Source organism: Buteo buteo, chromosome 13 (assembly GCF_964188355.1).
Source record: "Buteo buteo chromosome 13, bButBut1.hap1.1, whole genome shotgun sequence".
Lineage (NCBI taxonomy): Eukaryota > Metazoa > Chordata > Aves > Accipitriformes > Accipitridae > Buteo > Buteo buteo.
This window is the reverse complement of record NC_134183.1, coordinates 27178036-27200067: the sequence shown is the minus strand read 5'-3', so window position 1 is coordinate 27200067 and position 22032 is coordinate 27178036. Positions and strand designations below refer to the sequence as shown.

General features: G+C 43.6%; 1 protein-coding gene across 1 annotated transcript in view; it reads right to left on the bottom strand.

Annotated features, from left to right (window-relative positions):
• The window catches only part of SHC4 (SHC adaptor protein 4), a 34326-nt gene that overhangs the window by 2922 nt on the left and 9372 nt on the right, over window positions 1–22032 (bottom strand). Inside the window, exons 2-10 of the mRNA XM_075043967.1 lie at window positions 20235–20305; window positions 13083–13146; window positions 12052–12171; window positions 10664–10717; window positions 7410–7461; window positions 5932–6058; window positions 3773–3950; window positions 2331–2391; window positions 770–949 (exon numbers count right to left, since the gene is read on the bottom strand). Coding sequence (XP_074900068.1) covers window positions 770–949; window positions 2331–2391; window positions 3773–3950; window positions 5932–6058; window positions 7410–7461; window positions 10664–10717; window positions 12052–12171; window positions 13083–13146; window positions 20235–20305 — 907 coding nt within the window. The remainder of the gene's footprint in view (window positions 1–769; window positions 950–2330; window positions 2392–3772; window positions 3951–5931; window positions 6059–7409; window positions 7462–10663; window positions 10718–12051; window positions 12172–13082; window positions 13147–20234; window positions 20306–22032) is intronic.

Below are 22032 nucleotides of genomic sequence, written 5' to 3'. Positions count from 1 at the left end.
AGGCTCCTCAGGATATAGCCAGTTCCTTTTTAGAGCATAATACAGCCCCAGGCTGGAAATGTCTCAATGGTCACAGACTTCCTATACTGTAGTTCTGTCCAGTCCTTTGCCCACTTTCTTGCATGGAGCCAGCTCTGACAGAGAAAACAGTCAGTGGGAAACCATAAAAGGCAAAGTTAATAAATAAAATATTTTCAATAAGGAGGGCAATCACTAGCAACTATATAGTCATTTAATGGATATCCACCACTTTGAGTCTGTAAATCAAGACTTAATTTGACATACATTTAATAGATACTACTGATCAGATAGTTTGATTTAGAAGTTATTAGATGACATTCAATGGTCACTTATGCAAGAATTGAGAAAAGATGGTCATAACGATCCCACTATGACCTTGCATGCTACTGCCTGTGAAGCAAAGGCATCTGAGGCCACTTCCACCTTGGAGTGGTTAAGATCTTGAGCATACAGGAGAACCCTCTTCCTTGAGGTATGGTGCAGTCCCAAGCTTTCACATCATCTTAAAGACTGTCAATCAGCTACAAAAGATAAAAGGTTACTCTGCTTGCTTACCATCACTACTTTTACTCTTTAATCCCCTTTGTCTTGAATTTAACAAGCAAAAAAACCAACCAGGATGGCTTTCTTCCCCCCCGTCTTTTCTATATTTCTTATGGGGAAACGAAAATCTTTCTCCATGCACAGAGATGACAAGACCCCCTCTTTTCAAAGCTTAGAAAGATATGGTATTGCAATGGGAACCTACTGGCCTGACGCAGAGGGCTCCCATGGATCTGTGCTGTTGTTGTACCACGGGCTGTACAGACTGCAGACTGCACGGTCTGTGTGTTGATGTAACACGGATCATCAAAAAGATCTGTTTTGTAGGCGGGCTTCAATAATGTTGCCTCTTTTTTCGTCTTCTGTGATCTTTCACCACAATTACCTGCAATTAGTATATAGTATGCACAGATTTCCTTCTTTTTCTTTTTAACCTCAAGTTAAAATAACTGTAAAAGCTGAAACAGGAACATTGTTGTTCTTTTATATCCCACTAAAGTCATACAGAAGGAAAAGAAAAATTGGCAGATGAACTCGTTTTTCCTTATGGCTAGAAGGCACAAGGTACACCACCCAAAATGAGTTAGACTAAAGTTTTCAAAAATGTTCCGCACTGGTTCAGTTCTGCTTCAATGTCAGCAGTAAACCTCCCACTGATTGAAAAGAAATTAATACATATGACTTTACAGAGATACAAGCCATATACATTCTTTGTTGCAAAACCCTTTCCTTCCCCTCTGCACCACAAAAAAAGCTTGTGGGAAGCTGAACAATTCTCTCTCTTGCTATTCTGGTGGAGCAGGGAAGATGGAAGAGGTTGGCTCTTTGTGGCTCTGCCTTGAGAGCCAAAGCCACATCTGTCAGGTTAAGATTGAAGCCTAGGAACAGGCTAACAGAATATCCCCTGCAGGGTATGAAAATAATAGCACTTCAGCTAGCCAAATAGCATGCATATTTTTGCTCTTTAGCAAACGTTTTATTCATAGATCTATTCATTCATTCTTTTATTTGTTCACCCTCTCTTTGTAGAAACCATTTGATTCTCTTTTCCTTAAATCAGAAATAACACAAGAAACTGAACTGTCTCCTGCAGACAGCGTAATAGATCACTTTAGAGCATGCAGGTGGGAATTCAAAAAGGACCTCATTGTGCAGCGAAAGAGATGAGCTGGGGAAATGTGCTCAGGGCAACAGCTGTGGCAAGGGAAGTCCTGAAAGGGATGGAGGCTGGTGATCTCCTGGGGTCCCAGAGAGCAGGTTTTGCTAAAGGTAAATTGATCTCGGGCACAAAGCCACCCAAGGCAGGGGAAGGGCATAGTCACACTGAGAAGCCAGTGACGCTGGAACCAAGGGCACAGGCTCTGTTGGAACAACCGCCTGATGCTGACAGTTTGTGTCTCATCAAGCATTTGTAGGGGGAAGGGGTATTTTCAGAGACTGATAAGCAATGAAGTATCTTCCTTTTTCAAAGGGTATGTAAGGAAATAAAACAACAAAGAGTATTAAAGAGAATAAAAAACCCAAAGAGCTACTGTACAGTATCATGACAAGTAAAACAAGTAAGTCTGCCAGCAGACATGAAGATAGATTAGTGGCCTTTAGAAAAGCTGTAAGGCTTTTTTGTCTGCCCTTCATCTAGGGAACTAGAAATGACCCACTAAGTAGAACACTTTTCACCATTGTATGGAAAGCCAAGGGACAGCTCTTCCGATCAGCCTGCCTTGGTTAATTCTGCATATGCATGAGAAGGAAAAGAGAGTACATACCCACAGTTTTGTTTTCTTCTGGACAATTTTCATATATATTGATGAATGTTGGGCTGTCTGTCTGTAGAAAAATTGTAAAAACAGTCACATAAAGTAGTCCCTTAGAAATCTCAGGTAACTTTAAAATATCCATGCACCAGTTAATTGGGATACAGGTAACTAAACGTATCTTCTTCACCAAAAAATTCCTATCTCCTCAAATAGTATTTCATGCTGATACTCTTCTTTTTACAGGGCATCATGTCTGGACATACTCCAACCTCACAGAGGCCATTAACTGCCCAGTTACGTATCTAAGGTTTAGTATATACAGTGTAACTCCTAAGTAATAAAGTTCAGGTTTTCTAATAAATGTTCCTTGCAATAAAAACAAGAAGAAATAACTACAGGCATGACGGTTTGAAAGTAAAATGGTCACCAAGTTGTCTGAGCAACACTAGAAGGTTATCAGAACTGAAAGGATAAACAAAAGTAACACCCCATGGAAGAAAGGAATTTGCATTTATGTGCTGCAGGGTAACTCCTTGCAACAGCTCTGACAAGCTTCAAACGCAAACTCAGGATATAGTCAAACACCTTTTTAGAGAACTGTTGGGGAGGCAGAGACCAGCAGGCCCACAGCCGAGATGTAGAGTATGCTTGAGCCTAACAAAGCAAAAAGTGGATGGAGCAGTAGCACAGGAATGCACAGGAACCTGGGAGCAGTTGCCACCAGACACAAATAACACTTGGGAGCAGCAACTTTTTAGACAGCACCAACTGGATTCCAGCGGGCACATCTGAGTGTGCTCCCTCTGAGCAAAGCGGTGGTGCCTGCTTCCCTGAGTGGGGAAATGCTGGTGTTTCCAAGAACTCACACAGCAGGCTTTGAAGTCTGTGCAGCCAGTCTGAACCTGGCTGGTTTTACTCCCTGACTGATTGGGTTTTATTCCCCCCTATCCCAGACAAGAGCCACAGATATATGCATCTTTCGCTGCTGTGGCTGATTTAACAGAGCCTCTTGAAACACTCCAAAGGTAATTAATGTTGTATATACATTGCAATCAGTTAATGTTGTATGTATAGGCTGTAGAGCATAATGGACGGGATGAAATATTTATCAGATCACGGAATCAGGAGCCAGGAGGTCCCAGATTTTGCAGATGTTCTCTCAGACAAGCCATTTAAATCTGTATCTATTTTCTTCTCACAGCTAACGAGTGAACAAGGGAATATTACTTGGTCTCCTAAAAGTACTCTAAGGACAAACCAGTTAATATTCAGAAAGTGCTTTGGGATTCAATTATGTACTAAGCATCATTAAATCTAGCCTAAAAATCCCTTTCCCAGGATAATCAGGACCTGGTTCTGAAGTTAATGCCATGCTTTACACCACACTAACACTTTATTATTCATTCCCATAATAGGCAGTGAATAGTTATCCCAGAAGATGATGTACTTACCAAGCAATACTGCTTTTTGCACTGTATAAGACAGTTAGCCCTTTGGTCTGTTTGCACTTTCATTCGCATGTCTAACACTCCACCAGTGGGAGGCTCTTTCCCTGGAATTTCATTGTAATATTCATGATCCTCCCTCTCCTGTGAATTCCCAGCTGATCCATTAGCATTTGCTGCCTCGCTGAAAAAATATGGAAAAAAAAAAAAAAGCAACTGATGTAATCAACTGCTTTCTAGTGTAGGCAAACGTCCCCACTGTTTGGGCATCGCACAATACACAGGTTAGCCATATGGAGGCTGTAAAGGGCTTTGGGTCTGAACTTTCAGAGCTGTTTATTTTTCCAGTTACTTCTTCATGAATTAAAAATGGAGTCATCACAGTTTGGGGTGCAGGGAGGTACTGTCATTTTCTTAGCACTGAGCAGCCAAGGTCCCTTTTCTTTGACTTGAAAATATGAGCCACCTACTGAAACTTTGACAGAAGAGTGCCAATGCATCGTTCATTAAGGTGTCCAAAATGTAGACCATAAAACTAATTCCCCTGGCTTCTTGTCTCAACTGTATAAATCTAGAGATTGCTGTAGCGGGGACAGATACTTACAAGAGACAATTAAAACCTCATGGCATTTAGTTAGACAAGCCTGCAACTGTTTTAGAAAATCAAATATTGCTACCAAAAAAAAAAAATAGTTTTCCTGAGTGGAATGTACCCTGATTTTAATAACCACAATCAATATAACTGTTCTGTTTCAGCTTGAAGAAAACACTGAATTACACAAAGGAGAGCATCCAATGTTTTTCTTGAGATAAACCAGAATGATGATAGTTTAAATGTACAGCTGATACACTGCAAAACAACTAGGTGCTTCCTGTACTGTCTCCAGTCCCGAAATAAAAAGCTCATCTCAAATCTTACTTCTCTGATTAACAAGAAAATAATTGGATAAAAGGCCTTGAGCAGGAAAGAGATAAAGTTCAAGTAGTTGATTATGTGATATGCACTGCAAGTATTTGATTATGTGATTCATAGTAGTTTGGAAGTGAGTGACTCATTCACACAGCAATATCTGACTCCTCTGCCTAAGGACCGTTCTCTGAGGCTGGCTGTGGGTTAGGCTCAAGAAGGGAATCTAATTAGCCTCTTCCATTTCTCCTTGCTCTGATTTACTTGTGGCATAACCTAGCAGAGTTTCATAGGAAAGGCTCTTCCTCTGGTTATTGTCCCCAGGGAAAACAGACCAGTATTAACAGTGGAATGGCAAGAACCACTATATACGATGAAATAAATATAAACTGGAGCTGGGGCTGCTGTTATGTAATAAAACCAGTTCTGTTGCATTGCATCAGGCACTGTACCAGTGACACCGTCTGCACAGCGACTCCCAGTGCTCAGAACACACTTCAGCAGCATTACAGCTTTACCTACTCATGGGAGGTAGCGAGCAATCAAATTTGGCGTTACAGTAAAGAAAAGACTGAGAAAAATAGGCATGGCTAACCTGTGAGGGGAGCCATAAATTAGAGCAAGAATTGTGTCCCCAGTGCAATGGAAAAAGGGTAATTGAAATGGGGAACTGCGGTCCAGAAATTAATCTAGGCCCTATATTTTGAGCAATGAGCAGAGGACAGGGCTTCATACTTTAAAATGCCAAGTGGTGGCTGTGTTTATTTCGGTACACGAGGCTGATGTAAGTCACACCAGGTGGAATCTGAGGCTGCTGCCAGGACATGAGCAGAACAGCAGAAAGGTAAACTACAATAGCTTTTTTCCCCACCACACACGTTCCACAGCTGCAGCAAGCTTAAACTTGGCATGGGTCAGGACTGAGCTCAGTGCGTGTGTGTGCATGTGCAGTATTTAGAGAGCTGAACTCACTTGGGCAGAGTAATTTGAACATTTGTTCAACTTACTTGCATGACTTAAGGCTGTTTTAGCTAAGGAACGGTACAGCTAAATTCTGCGTTATGCACCTGTACAAATGTCACAGAAATCAATGGAGTTTACTGGAATAAGCTCATTTTAGTCTACTGTACTCTGTATATACAGCATATATTACAATTAGCATATGTCCAGGAAACACAGCCAAAGCATCTTATTTATGGATCATTCTTTGGAGTGTGTTTTCCTGAAAAGTACTAAAGAGAAGGAAACCTGTGCTGACCTTTCATTAGACGTAACCAGGCCGGATGGGTTCTTCAGGTACTGTTTGAACCGAAGCTCAAAAGCCTGCCCTATGGTGTTTATCACCTCCTGCGCCATCCCATTGGGACATTCCAGTATGTGGCATGCTGCAAAGAGACACCTTTAATTAAATAAATGCACTGTATAACAGAAAATAGAGACACAAGCTATATTGCTTACAGCAGAAAAGCTGGGCATGAAATTACGCACCTAGATGGCTTTAGGACATTATACAGACTGAGATTTTTGATGTGTTAAGGAAACTGCTCTAGGTATTTTTTAATCATAGTAGCAACTTGTACCTCAATAAAAGAAACTCTCCATTTATGCTTCCTGCATGGAGTGCTCCTGTATCTCCTTTTCTCTCCCTGCCTGGCAATAAGCAGAAGCAGGGGAGAGAACCAGCCCTGCCAGTGTGCAGTTCTCCTGTGAAACAGCATGAAAACACAAGTTCAGGTGCTCTGGCAGCCTGGGGCAAGGCTCCCTCGGGGCAAGACCATGCTCCTGCCACCAGTCCTTGTTCTCATGCACAACCTCAGGAAACTCACTCCAGTGGAGAGTGCCCTGTGCCCAGGACCGGCTCTCCCCTCTGCAAAGCCACCATGAGAGAGCACTCACTCAGGGATGGTGCTGGGCCAGCTGCCAGCCCTGCCTGCAGGCTGCCAGGCTACAGGAGTTCTGCACATCCCAGGATCAATACTAGGACTTACTGGTGAACTCACAGGGTGCCCTACGTCAGTCAAAATAGCAGTGATGGAGCTACAGGGAGGTGGCAGGCCACACTAGAAGGCTCCAGCCCAGCTTCTCCAGAAGACATCCTGATCTTCTGAGCCATCCACGGCACCTTTAGAGGGAGCTCTCCTGTGAGCTGCCACTACCAACTTCATAGCCATCGGCAGTGTTGCTCTGAGAACTGTCTGGCATGAAAGAAGCAGCCAAAGGCCCGTCTTTCTTGTACTGCAGGCAAATAATGAGAGGGATGGAAAAGGACTTTATCCCCTGGGTTAGCCTCCAGAGGGGAGGAGGTCTCATACAGCTGATTATATACCCCACTCTGCCTTCCAGCAACACACGCAGCAGTCTGGCTTAGATGAGAAGGCTTGTTCACTACCCTTCCCTCAGCTGGAAGTTGTCCCAGAGCAGGGCAGCTGCCTACCTGGCCAGGCTCTGCCTTTCCTCCCCAGGCCAGGCCAGCTTGGGAAGGCTCCTACCCCTACATGGAGCCAGAACCTAGTACAGCTTTAGTCTGACCTGCAGATTCTCACTTTGTTGCACAAAGAATATGACATTTAAAGCCGCTGCCTGCATACCATCACCCATATCGATACAGGGAAGTAAAAAATTGTACAGAATATCGAGCTGTTCAGTAGCTTTTTAATTTTAAAACTCAGACAATTCCTTGGTACAGATAAAGCAATCATATAAACATGTATAACAATCTGAAAATTGTTTCCATACCTCTCTGATTAACAGGATCTTTTGCTACATATGCGACATAGTCTGTTGTATCCTATAGGAAAGAAGGCAACAGTTTATCTTTAAAGTTATCATTATGAACAACCCTACCACCACAGCAAAGCAACTGCGTATGGAGAGATATATTTTTAGCTTTAAAAAGTGTGCTTCTTTCAGAGAAAACAACTGCAGGTACTAGGAAAGTGGGCTACAGGAAAGATCAGTGACACACTGGTAGCTATCAACACCGTAATCGTCCCGGAATCTTTTTCTTGTAATAAATGCACTAGACCATTTGGCATTCGTTGAGTCTTCAATAAACCATGTATTCAGTTCCAAACTCTGCAACAGGAGTAGAAACACAACTGGTGCCCCATCAGCAGGCAATGCTGCTCTCTTCTGCTGCTCCCACGAAGCTCGAAGCCTCTCCTGTGTAATGTGTTAGGGCTGCATGACTGCCAGTCACAGCTCTTAGCTGGGATAGTCCTTATCAGTATCAGTGGAAGATAAAATAGTGCTAATATACTGCCAAGGACAAGTTAGAATATTTCTGATTTGTAGCATGAAGATTGAGTTTTGAAGGCATCTCAGAGAAAAGTTGATCTTTAAAATACTGCAGAATACAATAGGTATCTGATCTCAGTTGCTGCTGCCTGATTTTAGTCTGGCTACGATCAGGTTAAATTACTCTGTATCTCAAGGCTGCTGCTGAGATCAGACAACCTCAGTATAATCAGTTGTCTGTTTCAGATTCTTTTTCCAGCCAACATTGAAATAATCCTCACTTTTTCTAGTCAAACTGAAAAGGGAACTGGAATAGAAAATTAACATTTCTAGTCATACTGCAAAAGGAGAGAGTCACTTGATAATTCACTGTTATAGTAAAAACGGTGAGGTAATGAATAACATTCTTTTAATTATTAAAGATGCATTTTGTTATTTTGGATCTTTAAGGCGGGATGGGGAAAATGCAATTCACAGCCTAAAGGCATGGCTCTCTTGAGGGAAGATGCAATCAGCTGGCAGGAAACAAGGCCCCCATTTGCAATATGCACAAGAACAATCATTTAATAATTCACAATGAATGACATGAGAGGCAGGTCTTAGGGCCAGCAGAATTTGTCCTAGATATTTTTTTTTAAATCTCCAACGTTAATATCGTTAAAACAAAGCAAGCTAAATATTTGTTATGCATTTAGTGAACTCAATTTCCTTCCTTTTCCTTTCAGGTTTTTCTTAAAAGTCCACAAATATTTTAGGATAAATAAATCAGATCTAGAGAGCAACTAGAAACAAAAGTAACTGGAGCAGTACACGCTATTTTTATATCTTTGTAATGCTTATGTACATGCATGGATGACTTTGCTTTAAAATAAAGCCAGAATAGGCTTTATTCTCAGGCAGAATTTGCTACTCCTTAACAGTGCAGAGCAACACTGAACTGCACTTAGACCCTGAATGTAGGGGCAGGTGGAGAGACATGTCCTGTTGGAAACTATGTCCCATTTTAAATGTAAAGAGAATTTTGGAGAAATTACCTGAACAAGCCGCCAAAATTGCCCATTATGTCAAGTGCCACTAGATTTATAGTTACCACCACTAAGCAAGACCTCCATTTGACATATTCTCCCAGTAGGAAAAGTGTCACCAGCTGCACCACCAAGCCCATTTCCTGCAGCACATCTCTTGGTGGTCCCGCCATTAACCACTGACCAAACCCAGCCCTGTGTAGCCTGTGAGATCTGATGGGATCATTGTAGAAGACCAATCCAGGATAAGCACATAAAAAAAGACTTTAAAAAGGTAAACAAGCCCTGGAGAACTATTCATCCAGCCCACTGAAAAGAGGTCTGAAAACACATCCCTCAATTTTCCAACTTCAAAATGTTACATAAAGACAAAGTAGACAGCCAGCATCTAGGACACGGTACACACCTCAAAAACAAGTCAGCTTAAGGACATATTTAAATTGTTTAACTATCAAGAAAACTGGAACTTGGAAACGAAGCATTGTGATGCTGAGCACCACAGCGTGCTAGCACTTGGAGCTACCTGTAAATCCATATCAGGAAAGGTCTGCAAAGCCCAAGGACTGTACCGTACAGTGTTGTGTATTAAGACAGCGCAGGCATCGAAAGGTGAAATTTGAACTTCTTAGAATCTCAAAACGCCTTAAACTTCAAATGGGATCTTTAAGGATGTAGTACTTCGGCACCAGGCCTGTACTGTACCTCCCGTCTGGGTGCAGGACTGAGAGCACAGACCCTGCACACGTGCTCCCTCCCCACCACCCAGCCCAGCTCCAGTCCTCGGGCAGCTTGGGCAGGATCTGAGCAGAGCAGAGCAGCTGGGCTCCTTACACCACCCACAGGGCCCTCCAGAGAAGATCCATCAGCCACAGAGGGCCAGTTCCCAGCTGTTTTCCCTCGCCTGCTCCTAAATCCAAAGAGGCAGATCTGTCACCTTCCAGTCAAAGCTAGATCTGGCTTCTACCCCACTGTTACCAAGAGCATGACCCACAGCCTTCTCTTTTCCCTGTTTCACAACAGAGGAACAGGGAGACATTTAGCAAAATCGAAGGGCAGAAAATTCAAAACTGATTAAAAAAAATACTGTTTCCATACCACATGGAGTGTGAAATTCAGAATGGTGGCAGGGCTGGGCTAGCTTAGGTTTGAAGAGGGAATAGGGCACGTTTATGGATGATAAATTCCCTGCTTATAAACATTGCAGTAAAGAGTTTGGAAGAGGACAGAAAACCTCGTGCTTGAAAACATCAATCACTATGATACTAGGAGAAAAACCCATATCTGCAGGAAGAAGGTTATGTCACATCTGTCTCATAGAAACTGTTTGACTGAAAATTAGTCTAAAAAATTAGAGGTGCCAGTGCTGACCACTTTTGTGACAGGTATTGGATTACAGGGACCACAGAAGTGATACAATTCCTATGTTCATGTGTTCTTATTTTTAGATCCCCAAGTCTGAGGGCTTTTGAATGATCTGAGGCTCACTGATGGGCAACAGGGAAGTTAACTATATGTATCTATCAAAGATCCACTGAGTCTCTGTACCACATCTCCCTTCCGGTCTCAGTTCCTCACTTTTCTTGTATTACTGATCACAATCCAGAAGTGCAGTGTGCTCTGTTAATGCTTGTGGATAGGAAGGGATGAAGCAAAGTACTTGCAGGTACTTATATTCTCATAATAATTTCATTATACCTGCGGAAGTATATCTTATAAATCAATACTTACTGGGTCACCTCCAGAAGCAAATGAGATGGACTGCATGTGATGGTTGGCAATAATCTGAAAAGCATGACAAACTAGTTAAACATGCTCATGCGCCACAGATTTAGAAAACAGCAGAGCACATATCTTCATAGAGCAAGCAATTAAGTTCATGACAACCCAATCCATTAATAAATGCACGTATCATTTGTGAAGGAAGGAGATAAGAAAAGGAGTATTTCTAAGACTAGCCATTCATGTTTAGTAATGTCTAGATCCCCAAGTAATCTTCCTTCAAGGGTTTTCAGAATGAGTTCAACCACCAACTTCTAACCTTGTCAGTATGAAGCTAAATGAGACTTTGAAAGGGGGAATAATTAGAGACATTGGATGCATTTACAAAGTTTTGAGATATTAATGCATTTTAAAGTTACCAACAATTTTATTTAAATGCCTGATGTATATAATGATGGTGTTCTTACAAACAGGCCCTACTGATATTCTGCTCATATTCTCTCTCACCACTAGCACCAAACTGTTACCTGGTAGAAATTTCACTAGCCAGATCAAGCATCAACTGTTCTAGGTTTCAAACACTACCTCATCCCTGGAGACAAACTGTTCTTTTTTATAAAATCAAGTGCAATAGATTATGCAGGTGTGAACACAATGAAACATGGTGGCAGTGCAAGAAGAGAATAAATAGGATTTTCCATTTGCAAAGGTCTAGTAATGAAAGACCTAGAAAAAATTTCAAGACAGCGTCCTGCACTCCCATGTGTGCAGTGACTGGGCACATCAGTGTATTTGGAAAGAGATCTGTCCGGCCATCTTTTAGTCCCGATACAAACAGGAACAGGTTAAAAGGGCCACAATTTAGCTGCCAACCCCCAGAGTTTTACCTGCTGTAGGGAAGCCCTTTGCTGCTGTACCTGAAAGGAAGGGAAACATGCTGCCATAAATCCTTATTCCTCCTAGCACAGAGGTCCAGGGGACAGGAGGCCCTTGAATAGCTTTGAATGACACCAAAGCCAAGCTCTGACTCAATACTGTTATCAATTTTTTCTTCCCTAGGACTTGTCAGAAAGTCCAGTTGGGACTAGTGCCTTGTTTACTAGGCACTGTACAGGCAGACACACAAAGAGAAACAGTTTGCCAAGCACTTAAGGATCCCTCCCCATGGAAGACACCATTGTAAACAAAAGGGGTATATGTGCTGCATGTCCAATTCCTCCAAAGTGCTCTAATTTTTAAATTCACAGGCATCATGTAATTCAGCTTTACCAGGCATGCACAAGAAGACTAAAGGGTGCTGCTTTCTCTTCAAAGCGCTCAGCCTTTCCTTCAGAAGCCACAAAAGGAGGAGAATACAGTAACATGGAGAAAAGGACACTGATTTATATGTATCCTACCTGCTGCGTCTCAACATTAATCAAAGTGAGGCTGCTTGTTGAAATGGTCAGTTTTATATTCACACCAGAAAACTGAAGGTTACTTTTGCCAAGTACAGAAGACAGAAACTTCACTGGAGGCTTTGAACAAAGAAACAAAAGAAAGAGGCTGTCAGCTGTGTCTGTCAGGGGCAGAAACATATCAAAGTCAGGTAGATTTTACGATATCTTATTGAGAATTTCAGTGGAGCAAGGATAATGGCTTGATCAAATGCAAATAGACCTTCTAACAAATACCAGCTTTGAATACAATACTTGTAGGCATGGTTTTTATGTCAATAATGGGAAAAAAATTTAAAGCAAAATCCCAGTGAGCTGAATGTTATAGCTGGCTCAGTAATTCAGAATGTGTAATTTTCCTGCTGAACTCTGCTTCATTTCCTGGGGATGAAGCAATTCTCTCACATACTCATTTTTCAGGAGCAAGTTCATTCCTCCCAAGCCCCACAGTTACAGAAGGGAATCAGTAAGTTCCACCAGACAATCCAACAGCAGTCACTGATGTTGCCCCTCATTGCATCCCTGTTATTTAATAAGTGATCAGCCCATTAAACACTGTCATTTTAGTTGTGTTTAATTTTTTATATAAATATACATATAAAAATATATCTATAGATAGATAGATAGATAAAAATAACAATCAGGTTATCCTCCAGTGAATGAGCTCCCTTTTGCAATCAAAAAAAAAAACAACCCTCTGACATTTTACGAGACAGAACCTAAAAATTGTAAAGCACCAGGCACTGCAAAGGCTGCTAGGAGCAGGAACTCTGGGCAAAGCATTAATCCTGAAGAAAATAAGGCAGGGCATGGTCTCAGCCCCAAACCAAGCAGGCTAAACACCCTGCTACAAGTGCTTTCACACTGTACTGAGTTCGGGTGGATTAATGTGCGCTAACTCCAGCATGGACTGAAGCCCGTTAGGGAATCATGTATCCAGCTTATGAAAAGCAGATATAGAAAATTAATCATTCAGCTAAAACAGTATTTACCTTCCGCTTTTTTATAGCTCCATTTGTACCTGATACAGCTTCACACAGTCGGCTTATTGCTTCCCTGCAAACAGAAAAATACAGCACAAGCTGTTGGATCATTTCACATGCATCATCTGTAACAGGGCCAGCAACTCTGCAATTTATTGTTATCATCCCACTTAAAAACACTTAAATCTTCCAGAAGGTTTTTCACAGTTGTTTTTCTTTCTTCTTTCCTCCCCCTGTTAAAAAAAAAAAACTATTTAACAAAATACAATGATTCAGCAGCCTGGTTTGTGTTGATTCTTTTTCTCCATAAAACACATCAGTTTCACCTAATGAAAATTTGTTTTTAAAAAAAAACCATCAACTAACTACAAGGAACTCAAACAACCTAATGCCTTCAAATCCTTTTCCTCAGTACAGTTGATAGGTCTTTTGCTTGGCAGGGAGGCTCCCCTTTCTCCCTTAATCCTTCTTATTTAGAGCAGCAGGGTGCCGTGATTGCCTTCCTGGTGTTTGGGGTTTCTCTCTTTTTTTTTTTTTTTTTAAAAAAAAAAAACGGGTGGGGAGGGGGAGGTGTTGTCAGCTTCTCCAGTTCTTTTTCAAATCTGAGGCCTCAGGTTGTATTTTTCCATCTCTGGCAGGTATTTCCCAAGCTAGACGTCCTTTCCAGCCACCCACCATTCTTTACAGGCACCTCTCAGTTAGAGAAGCAGAAGGGCAAGGCATAAAGCTCTCACAGTGTTTATTGGTCTATACCAAAGACAGCTACATCACACACTTAATATAACATAGTGATGCGCTGCACCTATTTTCCACACTTGAACAAAGAAAATTGCGATATACGCTCAGGCAGGTGACTGGTTTGGACGTACAGTGGAGCACTCAACTGCCCTGACTGAGGTTAGCACAGCAGCTGGCAGTCATAGGCTTTCCCTGACTGATACTTACTGTTGTGAAGTCAACGGAAAAAATAGTGACTTACTGGGCTGGGATGTGCTTAGCAAGTTTCCTTAACCTTGCCTGGACAGCCCGGTCCGCGCCGCAGCCCCCGACCTCTCCAGCTGCCCTGGCCCTTTGCCACGGGGCTGCGGGGCGAGCTGCGCCGCCGGCCCCCCGTCACCCTTTCAGGCTTTGCTTCCCACACCGGCTGATTTCATTTTGAGGCTGTAGCCTCAGCCTTTCTCTCACGGCTGAATTCGGACTTGGGCTTTCAAGGGATGGGATTTTGTTTTGTTCTTAAGGGGAAGGGAATTTGTTTGTTTGTTTATGTTATTGGATTATTATCCAAAGAGATAATTAGGAAACGAGCTAGTTAGGAAAGTTTGTCTGTTTTCAGATCCCCGCATGTGTGTGGGAGGAACACACCGCTGGCCTTCATTTCCTGAGAAAGTTTTGGTTCAGAAGGGCTAAAAAATATCAGGAGACCAAACAATGGCAAGAAGCTCTGGCCAGATACATCCCATGAAGCAGAGGTGCCCCAGTGAGGAGTGTAGTCCCCCCGGGACCCGGGGGGGACGTGCCTGGGGAGCAGATCGGACCGCAAGTAAAGCCAGCACAGTGCCAGTGAACCGCAGCATCGCCGCTGCTCCCTGCTCAGTGCCCCATGGACATTGCTATGCTGGTGGGCTATGTGCTTAAAGCACTGAAGATCAGTGATGCTACATCAAGTCTTCATGTCGGAGAACATCCTGAGAAATTCAGTCTGGAGACTGTCAAATGAATGAAGACCTCATCCATGGCAAAATAATAAAAATGTAATTACTATGTTCTAAGTGAAAACAGCAGGGAAGAAGAGGAGCCTCATTGTGGGCTACACAAGATGGGTAAGAAACACAGCCTTTTAAATATTGCCTTTTTTTAGCCTTTTAAAGCAAAGCACTTCTCCCTACACAGCTGAAAACATGCTTTTGAAATGAATTCCTGATATCCTTCTTGTTTAGCTCCTGTTCTATTTAGCTGTTACCAGTAGAAAGGCCAAAACTTAACAAAAAAAAAAAAAAGGGAAAGGCATCCTACAGGATGATCTTGCAGATTCCAATAATCAGCTTGGAAAATGAGAGCTCATCTTCTCATTCAATATTAAAGGAAATTAAAATCAGAGCCAAGACATTAAGGCTACTTGGAGCCTTCAAGTCTAGCTCTACCTAGAAACAAAACCAGATACAGAACAAATTGGAAAAACAGGAAATCATCCATTTTGGTGACAAATGACTTCTCACACACTTCAGGCAGCCCATGTGGAATATGGAGTTGTAGGCAAAGTTGCCAGCAACAGACCCTGTTCTTGTACAAGCCAGTGTGGTGACTGCCCACTTCACCACACTCCAAAGCACTTGTCCAGCAAATGGTAACCAAAAAGTAGGCAAATCATTTCTACTTAATAGTTTCTATTACCTCTCTTTGGTAGAGGAAATCATCTTCTCGCAGACGTTTCTTGCTGCATAGCTCTGGGTGGTTTTCCAGGTGACCTAACAAACCTTCTCAAATACTATTTTAAAGGTGTGAAAAGCAGCAGTTTGTAACACCTTGCTGCTACAACTGAACACTTCTAACCCTCGGTCATTTCCACAGGGCAGGCGGACCTGAACTAGAAACTGCACCATATATTAGGAAGAAAAGAAACTCCGGATACATCCACGATAAACTGAAATCGGATTTACTGTATCTGTGCTTTCTTCCTGGAAATCTGCTATTAATTCATTCTTACAGCTGTTCATTTTCAAACAGTTGCTCAGGCAAGTCTCTGCTTTTAGGTCTGCTGGTTGGCATATACCTGTGCATAGCTTGCGTAGTTAATTGCCTTGTTCCTGCATGAATGTGCAACCTTATGAGTTCTGGCATTTGCTTGTCTTCTTGATATCTTCCAAATCTGAGGCAGTAGCAGAAAATGTGGCCTTGTTATTCCAGTCATGTTGCTACTTTTTCTTTCTCTCCTCCTTGTCATTCATCCCAAAGCAAAACACTTTGGTGTTTTTTTGTTTTTCTTTTAAATCACCCTGAATGAGATAACTCCACTTGCATACTCTGCAGCAGCTCTTCTCAACCCTGGGAGCCACAGAATGAAATTGGGAGAGCTGTGAGGAATTAAAATTGTTCTTGTAGTTTAAGCCAAAGAAAATCTCGCTCCTCAACTCCTCAGGAATCTTCTGCCATTTGAAGTCGAGTCACTGTCTGTCGGTCCTGCAGTGCCCACATGATTACAAAAACTGGTCATTGTTTCATTGACACAGTTTTCACTTTCCGTAGTGAATGGAAGAGATTTGGGTCGGCTCTTTTCACCATCCTGAAAAATATTACTCTGAAGCACTTTGGTCCCCTGGGCTGTCACCAGCAGCAGACCTACCGCAGAGGCAGAGGTCCTGCTCCTGGCCCCAGCAGATGCCCATCCATTGCAGGCAGAGTTTCCCAGGGGTTATTCTGCTGGGCAGCAGTTCAGAGAGGATCAAGGCTGGCACAGTTCCCTGGGGGCACCGATGTGGGCTCCAGGAGGTGGGATGGGGAAGCAGGACCATGCCTCTTCAACTGGGACACTGAGGCTCCTGAGCACACAGCTGTAGGCAGCTCCCCACCTCCCGGGCCGAGATGCACTGAACCGGGACAGTGCCACAGCGCCCATGCAGCTGAGTGCTGCAGAAGCCAGTGGCACAGCGAATTTTTGCTTTCTCCCCCAAAAATCTGGGGCAGCCCCCCAGTCCCGCAGGGCACTGCTCCCTCTGCTCGCTGGGTTAGCAGCCAGCCACCCAGCCAGGCTACGGCCACTTGGGAAGGGCTCAGAAGCGCTGGGGCAGGAGGGAGTGACAAGGACAGCCCCGTTTTTGGCATCCCTAAGCCTTCAGATCAGCTCAGCTGTACAGTCCACAGGTTTCCTCTGGGTCTGCACCTCTGGGGCGAAACCTGCAGCAGACACTCCTCCCCACTGCTCCCCAAGCGTGCAGAAGTGGGAGAGCGCCGTGCTAGCAGTAACAGTGAGCCGCTTTGTTTATTGTTCCCCCAAATGAGAGCAAAAAACATGAGAGATCGGCTGATGTAAGCAAGTAAGCATGCTGTTGAAGATTTGCTTTTAAGCATCTAAGGCTCTGCCTACACTATCTAACAGAAAGGGATTGTGTAGCTCAACAAAGTTGAAATTAATCTCCCAAACAAAGTCAGCCTTCTTCCACCAGCCCTCCCCAGCAGCACGTTTCAGACGCCCTTTGCCCTTCGCTGCCTGACCATTTTCAAGTTTGCAAGTTAATGCCCCGATCTGAGATACAGAATCCCTTTTCCCATAAATGCCCAAATACAATGACTAATAATAAGCTTGATTTAACAGAAGTGGGAGATGTGTAAGAGGAAAAGAGCTGAAGGGCTGGACAAGGGAAGTGCACATCAGGGTCCAGCAAAGGCAGGACCTGCCACAGCACAAGGGCGACAGCCCGAACACATCTTGTACCGAAAACAGCAAGCACAGCACAGCACGTTTATGGGTGACCATTCAAAAAAATACAAAGCCTCTCAAGGAGAGGAACCTGTTACCCTTATTGTTATTTCTTGGTGTTACTCTTGTCATCTACATGGAGTTTGGGATCACAGATTTCTGCAGAATGGGAGGAATGTCCTAAGAGCTGGAAGAGCAAAATGCTGCGGCAAAATCTCCTCTGCCAATCTCCTCACCGCAGAGCCACCGAGGACAAAGAGCACCTCAGTGCCTGGCCCTTCCCTTGCTACGCTGTGGTCATTTGGCCTGATGGCCATACGGCATCTCTGCACCCCATGGTCATTCATAGCGCTGGAGAGGCCACTTTCTGCCTTCCCCAACCCTGTGCCTGGTAAGCGAGTGAAAATGCAAGTCCAGCAAGAAACTAGAAAATTAATCCTCCATGCTCATCTCTTTAGACTCTTCACGGCACTTTGGCAAACATAAGTTTGTTGATCTTTCCAACATTCATGTGAGGTAGGTAAATAATAGCTTTAATTTTAGAGATCAGGAGCCTAAGAATGCAAATACACATAAAGCAAGGCAGGGAGCAGACATAATTAGAGACCCTTTCTACATCACTTTAAAACAGAAGATGCCTCTTTGTTTAGTGAAATGCCATCGGAGTAAAAATATTTTTTACCCCCAGTACAAACAGCAGAGATGATTAAAATGGGATCATTTCCAATAACTCCTTGGTTGGTACATTGTGCATGCCATCTATAAACTTACTCCCCCAGGAGAACAATAGGGGAATAATCAATGTTATCTTCGCTCCAGTCAGCTTGTAATCAATCAAACTTTAAAGTTTGCATGCATGAGCTCAGCACTTCAGCATTCGGTTTGCAAACAGTTTAAGTTTTGAATTTCTCATGCACAAAAGAGCCTGATAAGGTCAGCAGTGGCATTTTTTTTTAGGTGATGGAAAAATTTCCATTGTTAAGTTTTCACATAGCTCTGGTTAACAAAACCTTACGATTTGGGCCAAATTTAAGTTGGCAAGCTCTTGTCACACAGTAATTCATATTCATTATTTTCCAGACAAACCATCCAAAGCTCTGTTTTGTAGGTGTAGCAGCATACGTATTCCGTGTCTTGCAAATGGGAGATAACCTCGCTCTTTGGCCAAGGCTGTTGAAGAATGCAGCGGCTTGGTCTGAATGAGCCGGGCTGATTGCTTTGGGCTAAGTGTACTCCATGGCTCTTTTTGATTGGTAAACGACTAGGCTGAGGGAAGTATATTTGTATCCCAGGCACTTCTCCATACGCACATGCAGGAACTGGGTGAGTGCGTGCTTATGCTGATTGTAAATGTCAACAACCGCTGATTTTGAATACAAAACAAATCGGGCAGCTTTCGAGTGTGGTATATAGGCATTTAAGGACTCGAGTTTTTCAGTTTCTTCCTTTTAGCTGATAAGTCTGGGAGCCAATAGGTAGAAAAGTAACACTTATCTCTTCATGTTCCTTTCCTTTCTCCAGGATTTCTTTGATACAAACACTTGAGGAAGCAAAGGAGCATCTGTAAATCATCCACCAGCAGGAAGGAAGAGTTGGGCAGGCACAGGAAGCCTCAACCACTCTCCTGGCATCCTCAGCATGAACCATGCCAGAAAAATAGCTGAGAGGAGGAGGGAACAGGTCTGAGGCCGGGCCAAAATACTCTGCACACACCCACCCCTCCAAAAAGCCTCTGGAGGTGCCAGGATGCCGGGTGGCTGCTGGGGCTGCCCGGCAGCGCGCTAGTCCTGGCTGCTGGACCCTGAGTACATCCCAGCAGCACGCAGCGCTCTGAGCTGGCAAGAGGGTGCTTATTTTGAAAACTCAAACACTCCTGCACTGACAGACTTACAAGAATAAACGTAAAAAGAAAACTGGGCTTTTCTGATCCTGACAGGACATTCCACCAACCCCACAGGTGCATACGTTAATAATCTACACCCAGCAACTGGCAGCAATCTGCAACAGAAGTTGCAAACTTCTCAAAAGACCACAAAATATTCCACATTTAAACCACACTCAGTTGTACCTGCGAGCAAAATATTCATCTTTTTCTGGTTTGCAGCCTGGAAACTTAGGCCTGCAGTACAGTTGGAAATAGCTGTATTTCAACATGTTTTCCTTGTGACTCTGCTTCCAGCTGAGCCTGGCCTTGGTGCAGATGGGGTCAAGCAATGTCACGCATCTGATAAAAATTCATTAGATGACCTTGCTAGATTGAGGGACCGATGGCACTTTCTGTGTTGGGTGTGAAGCAGCGTGGCAGAGGCCTGCGAGCATCCCGGCTCGCCGCCTCGGCCACCCACAACCACGGCAGCACCAGCAGATTTACCCTGTGTCTCGGGTGAGCTGTGCAGGCAGCGCTGAGCCCAGTGTGCATGGCCTGGCTGCTGCCGGTACCCAGCTAGCTGGGGTTGTCTGTACCGTGCTGTGACTGCAGAGGGAGGCTCTCTGCATCCAGAACAAGAACTGGGAGAGAAAGTAGGTCTGTGGCTGAAACAAGCCGTTTTCCAATGCGAACAGCCTATTGTGATGATCAAATAATTCAAATCATCGCTTGGGAAAAAAAACAAAACAAAACACACAAACTCCTATTCAAAATTGTTTCAGAGCTTGGCACGCACCCTTGGCTTTATACTAGAAATTAGCTAGAAATTAGTACTAGGGATTTTCATTCTTGGGCTGAATTTCAGTTTGATACCACCTACCTGGTGACTTGCGTTCGTGTGCCAAAGTCCAGGGACCTCATTGACTGCAGCACTTCAATACAGCCCATGTACTAGGGAAAACGGAGAGAAAGGAGGACTTTGTTAATACCTAGCACACAGGTAAGAGGAGGATCACAGAAGGAAGCAAATGTGATTTAAGTCCACTAAGTATATGCAGAACCACAGTCTAAATGGAAAATCAAATCAGCCATCTTAAAGCTGCTTCCTAAATAGATCTTATTTTACTGAAAAGTGTAGAGAAGAGCAATAAAGATACCAGTGCCTTCAGCAACATAGCACAAAAAAAGGTAAAGCACTCTGGGGATACAAAATCCAAACATTCCTTTTTTCCAGTTCTGCTTAGTCTCACTGATTAGCCTGTGGCACTGAGCTGGGAGGAATATATGAATGTTGGAGGGAAATTCCCCAGGAGCAGAGGGGCTCTGGAAGCCCCATGGGACCAACGCACTCAGAGCCCCCCTGTGCAGAAGAGCTGAATGTCCCTTCAGAGCAGTGGGAGGCATTACTAGGCATGAGGAAAACCACTGGCTCCATGCTGCTGCACGTCTGATGACAAATAACCTCTGCAGAAGATGAAGGAGGTAGCATTGCAGTTCCAGCTCATAGCAACAACTCTTAAGGGCCTGCACTACAAAGTGACCTGCTTTAAATCAGAGGCTGACTCCCACACTTCCGTTGTATGGGGCAGGGCTGGGGGCTTTTTCTATACTCGTTTGGAATTTGCATAGGACTAATTTTCAGAAACATCAAGAACGTGATGGCATGTCAGCCCATAAACTCCTTTGATGTTATGCACAAACCTATGGAACATTTTCATCTCAACGAAGTGGGCTTGGCTAAGTCTATCCACTGAGTTTACCTCTTTCAAAACATATCTTACTAATTCCTTCAGCATTTCTGTTGATACCCATCTCTCTGCTGTTGAAGCGCTCCAACATCTCCATTTCACATGGCTGCCATAGGTCTGGGTCTCTCAGTTTGCATCCCTTCTTCCACAATGACTTCTCCTGGAGGAAAAAGGGCTTTTGGGAGCATCCTGCAGTGCTCACACAGTGCCCGTGGGCTGCAGAGACAGCCTGCCTGCGCAGACGTCTGCTGCAGAAAGTCAAAGCCTCTGGGATACAGCAGATAACCTGGAAATCTCAGGGAGGGACACGCATACTCTGTCCTCTTGTTCTGAATGGACAGAGGAAGCACTCTCTGTCCAGAGAAAGGTACTGTATTTACCTCCTCTGCCTCACTTTGCCTATGAAATGATATTTCTGCTGGTCCATTCAGAGGGGGTTGGATTTAGGTATCTGTTTCAGCTTTGGAGACTTTCAGAAATGAATGCTTGTGTTAAAAAGAGAACGTTATGTGTGCAGTCAAGCAGGGATTCCACAACAATTGTATTATCCCTATTTGGTTTCTTTCCAGATAGCAATGTAACCCTTGGGAGAACTCCAGAATTAGGTCAGAGACCTGGAAGGACATCAATAAGAATCTGAAGGGTTAGCAGAACTGCTTCCCTAATCAACATTTAATGACTTTGTAAAGGACTCTGAGAGCTATCTTACTTGTTAAAGATATTCCTGCTTAACAGGTACAAAGCAAACATGGAAAATACATCTAGAGCCTCAGCTTGGAGCACAATGGTGACCTCTGATCCTATGTTATAAGGTCAAGCATCCTGTGAGCTGTTTGGCTGCTCCTCTATCCTTGAAAACAGAAAGATTTAGGAGTAGGTGAGTCACATGCTGATAAGTGAGTCCCCACTGCATCCTGAACAGATGCGTGG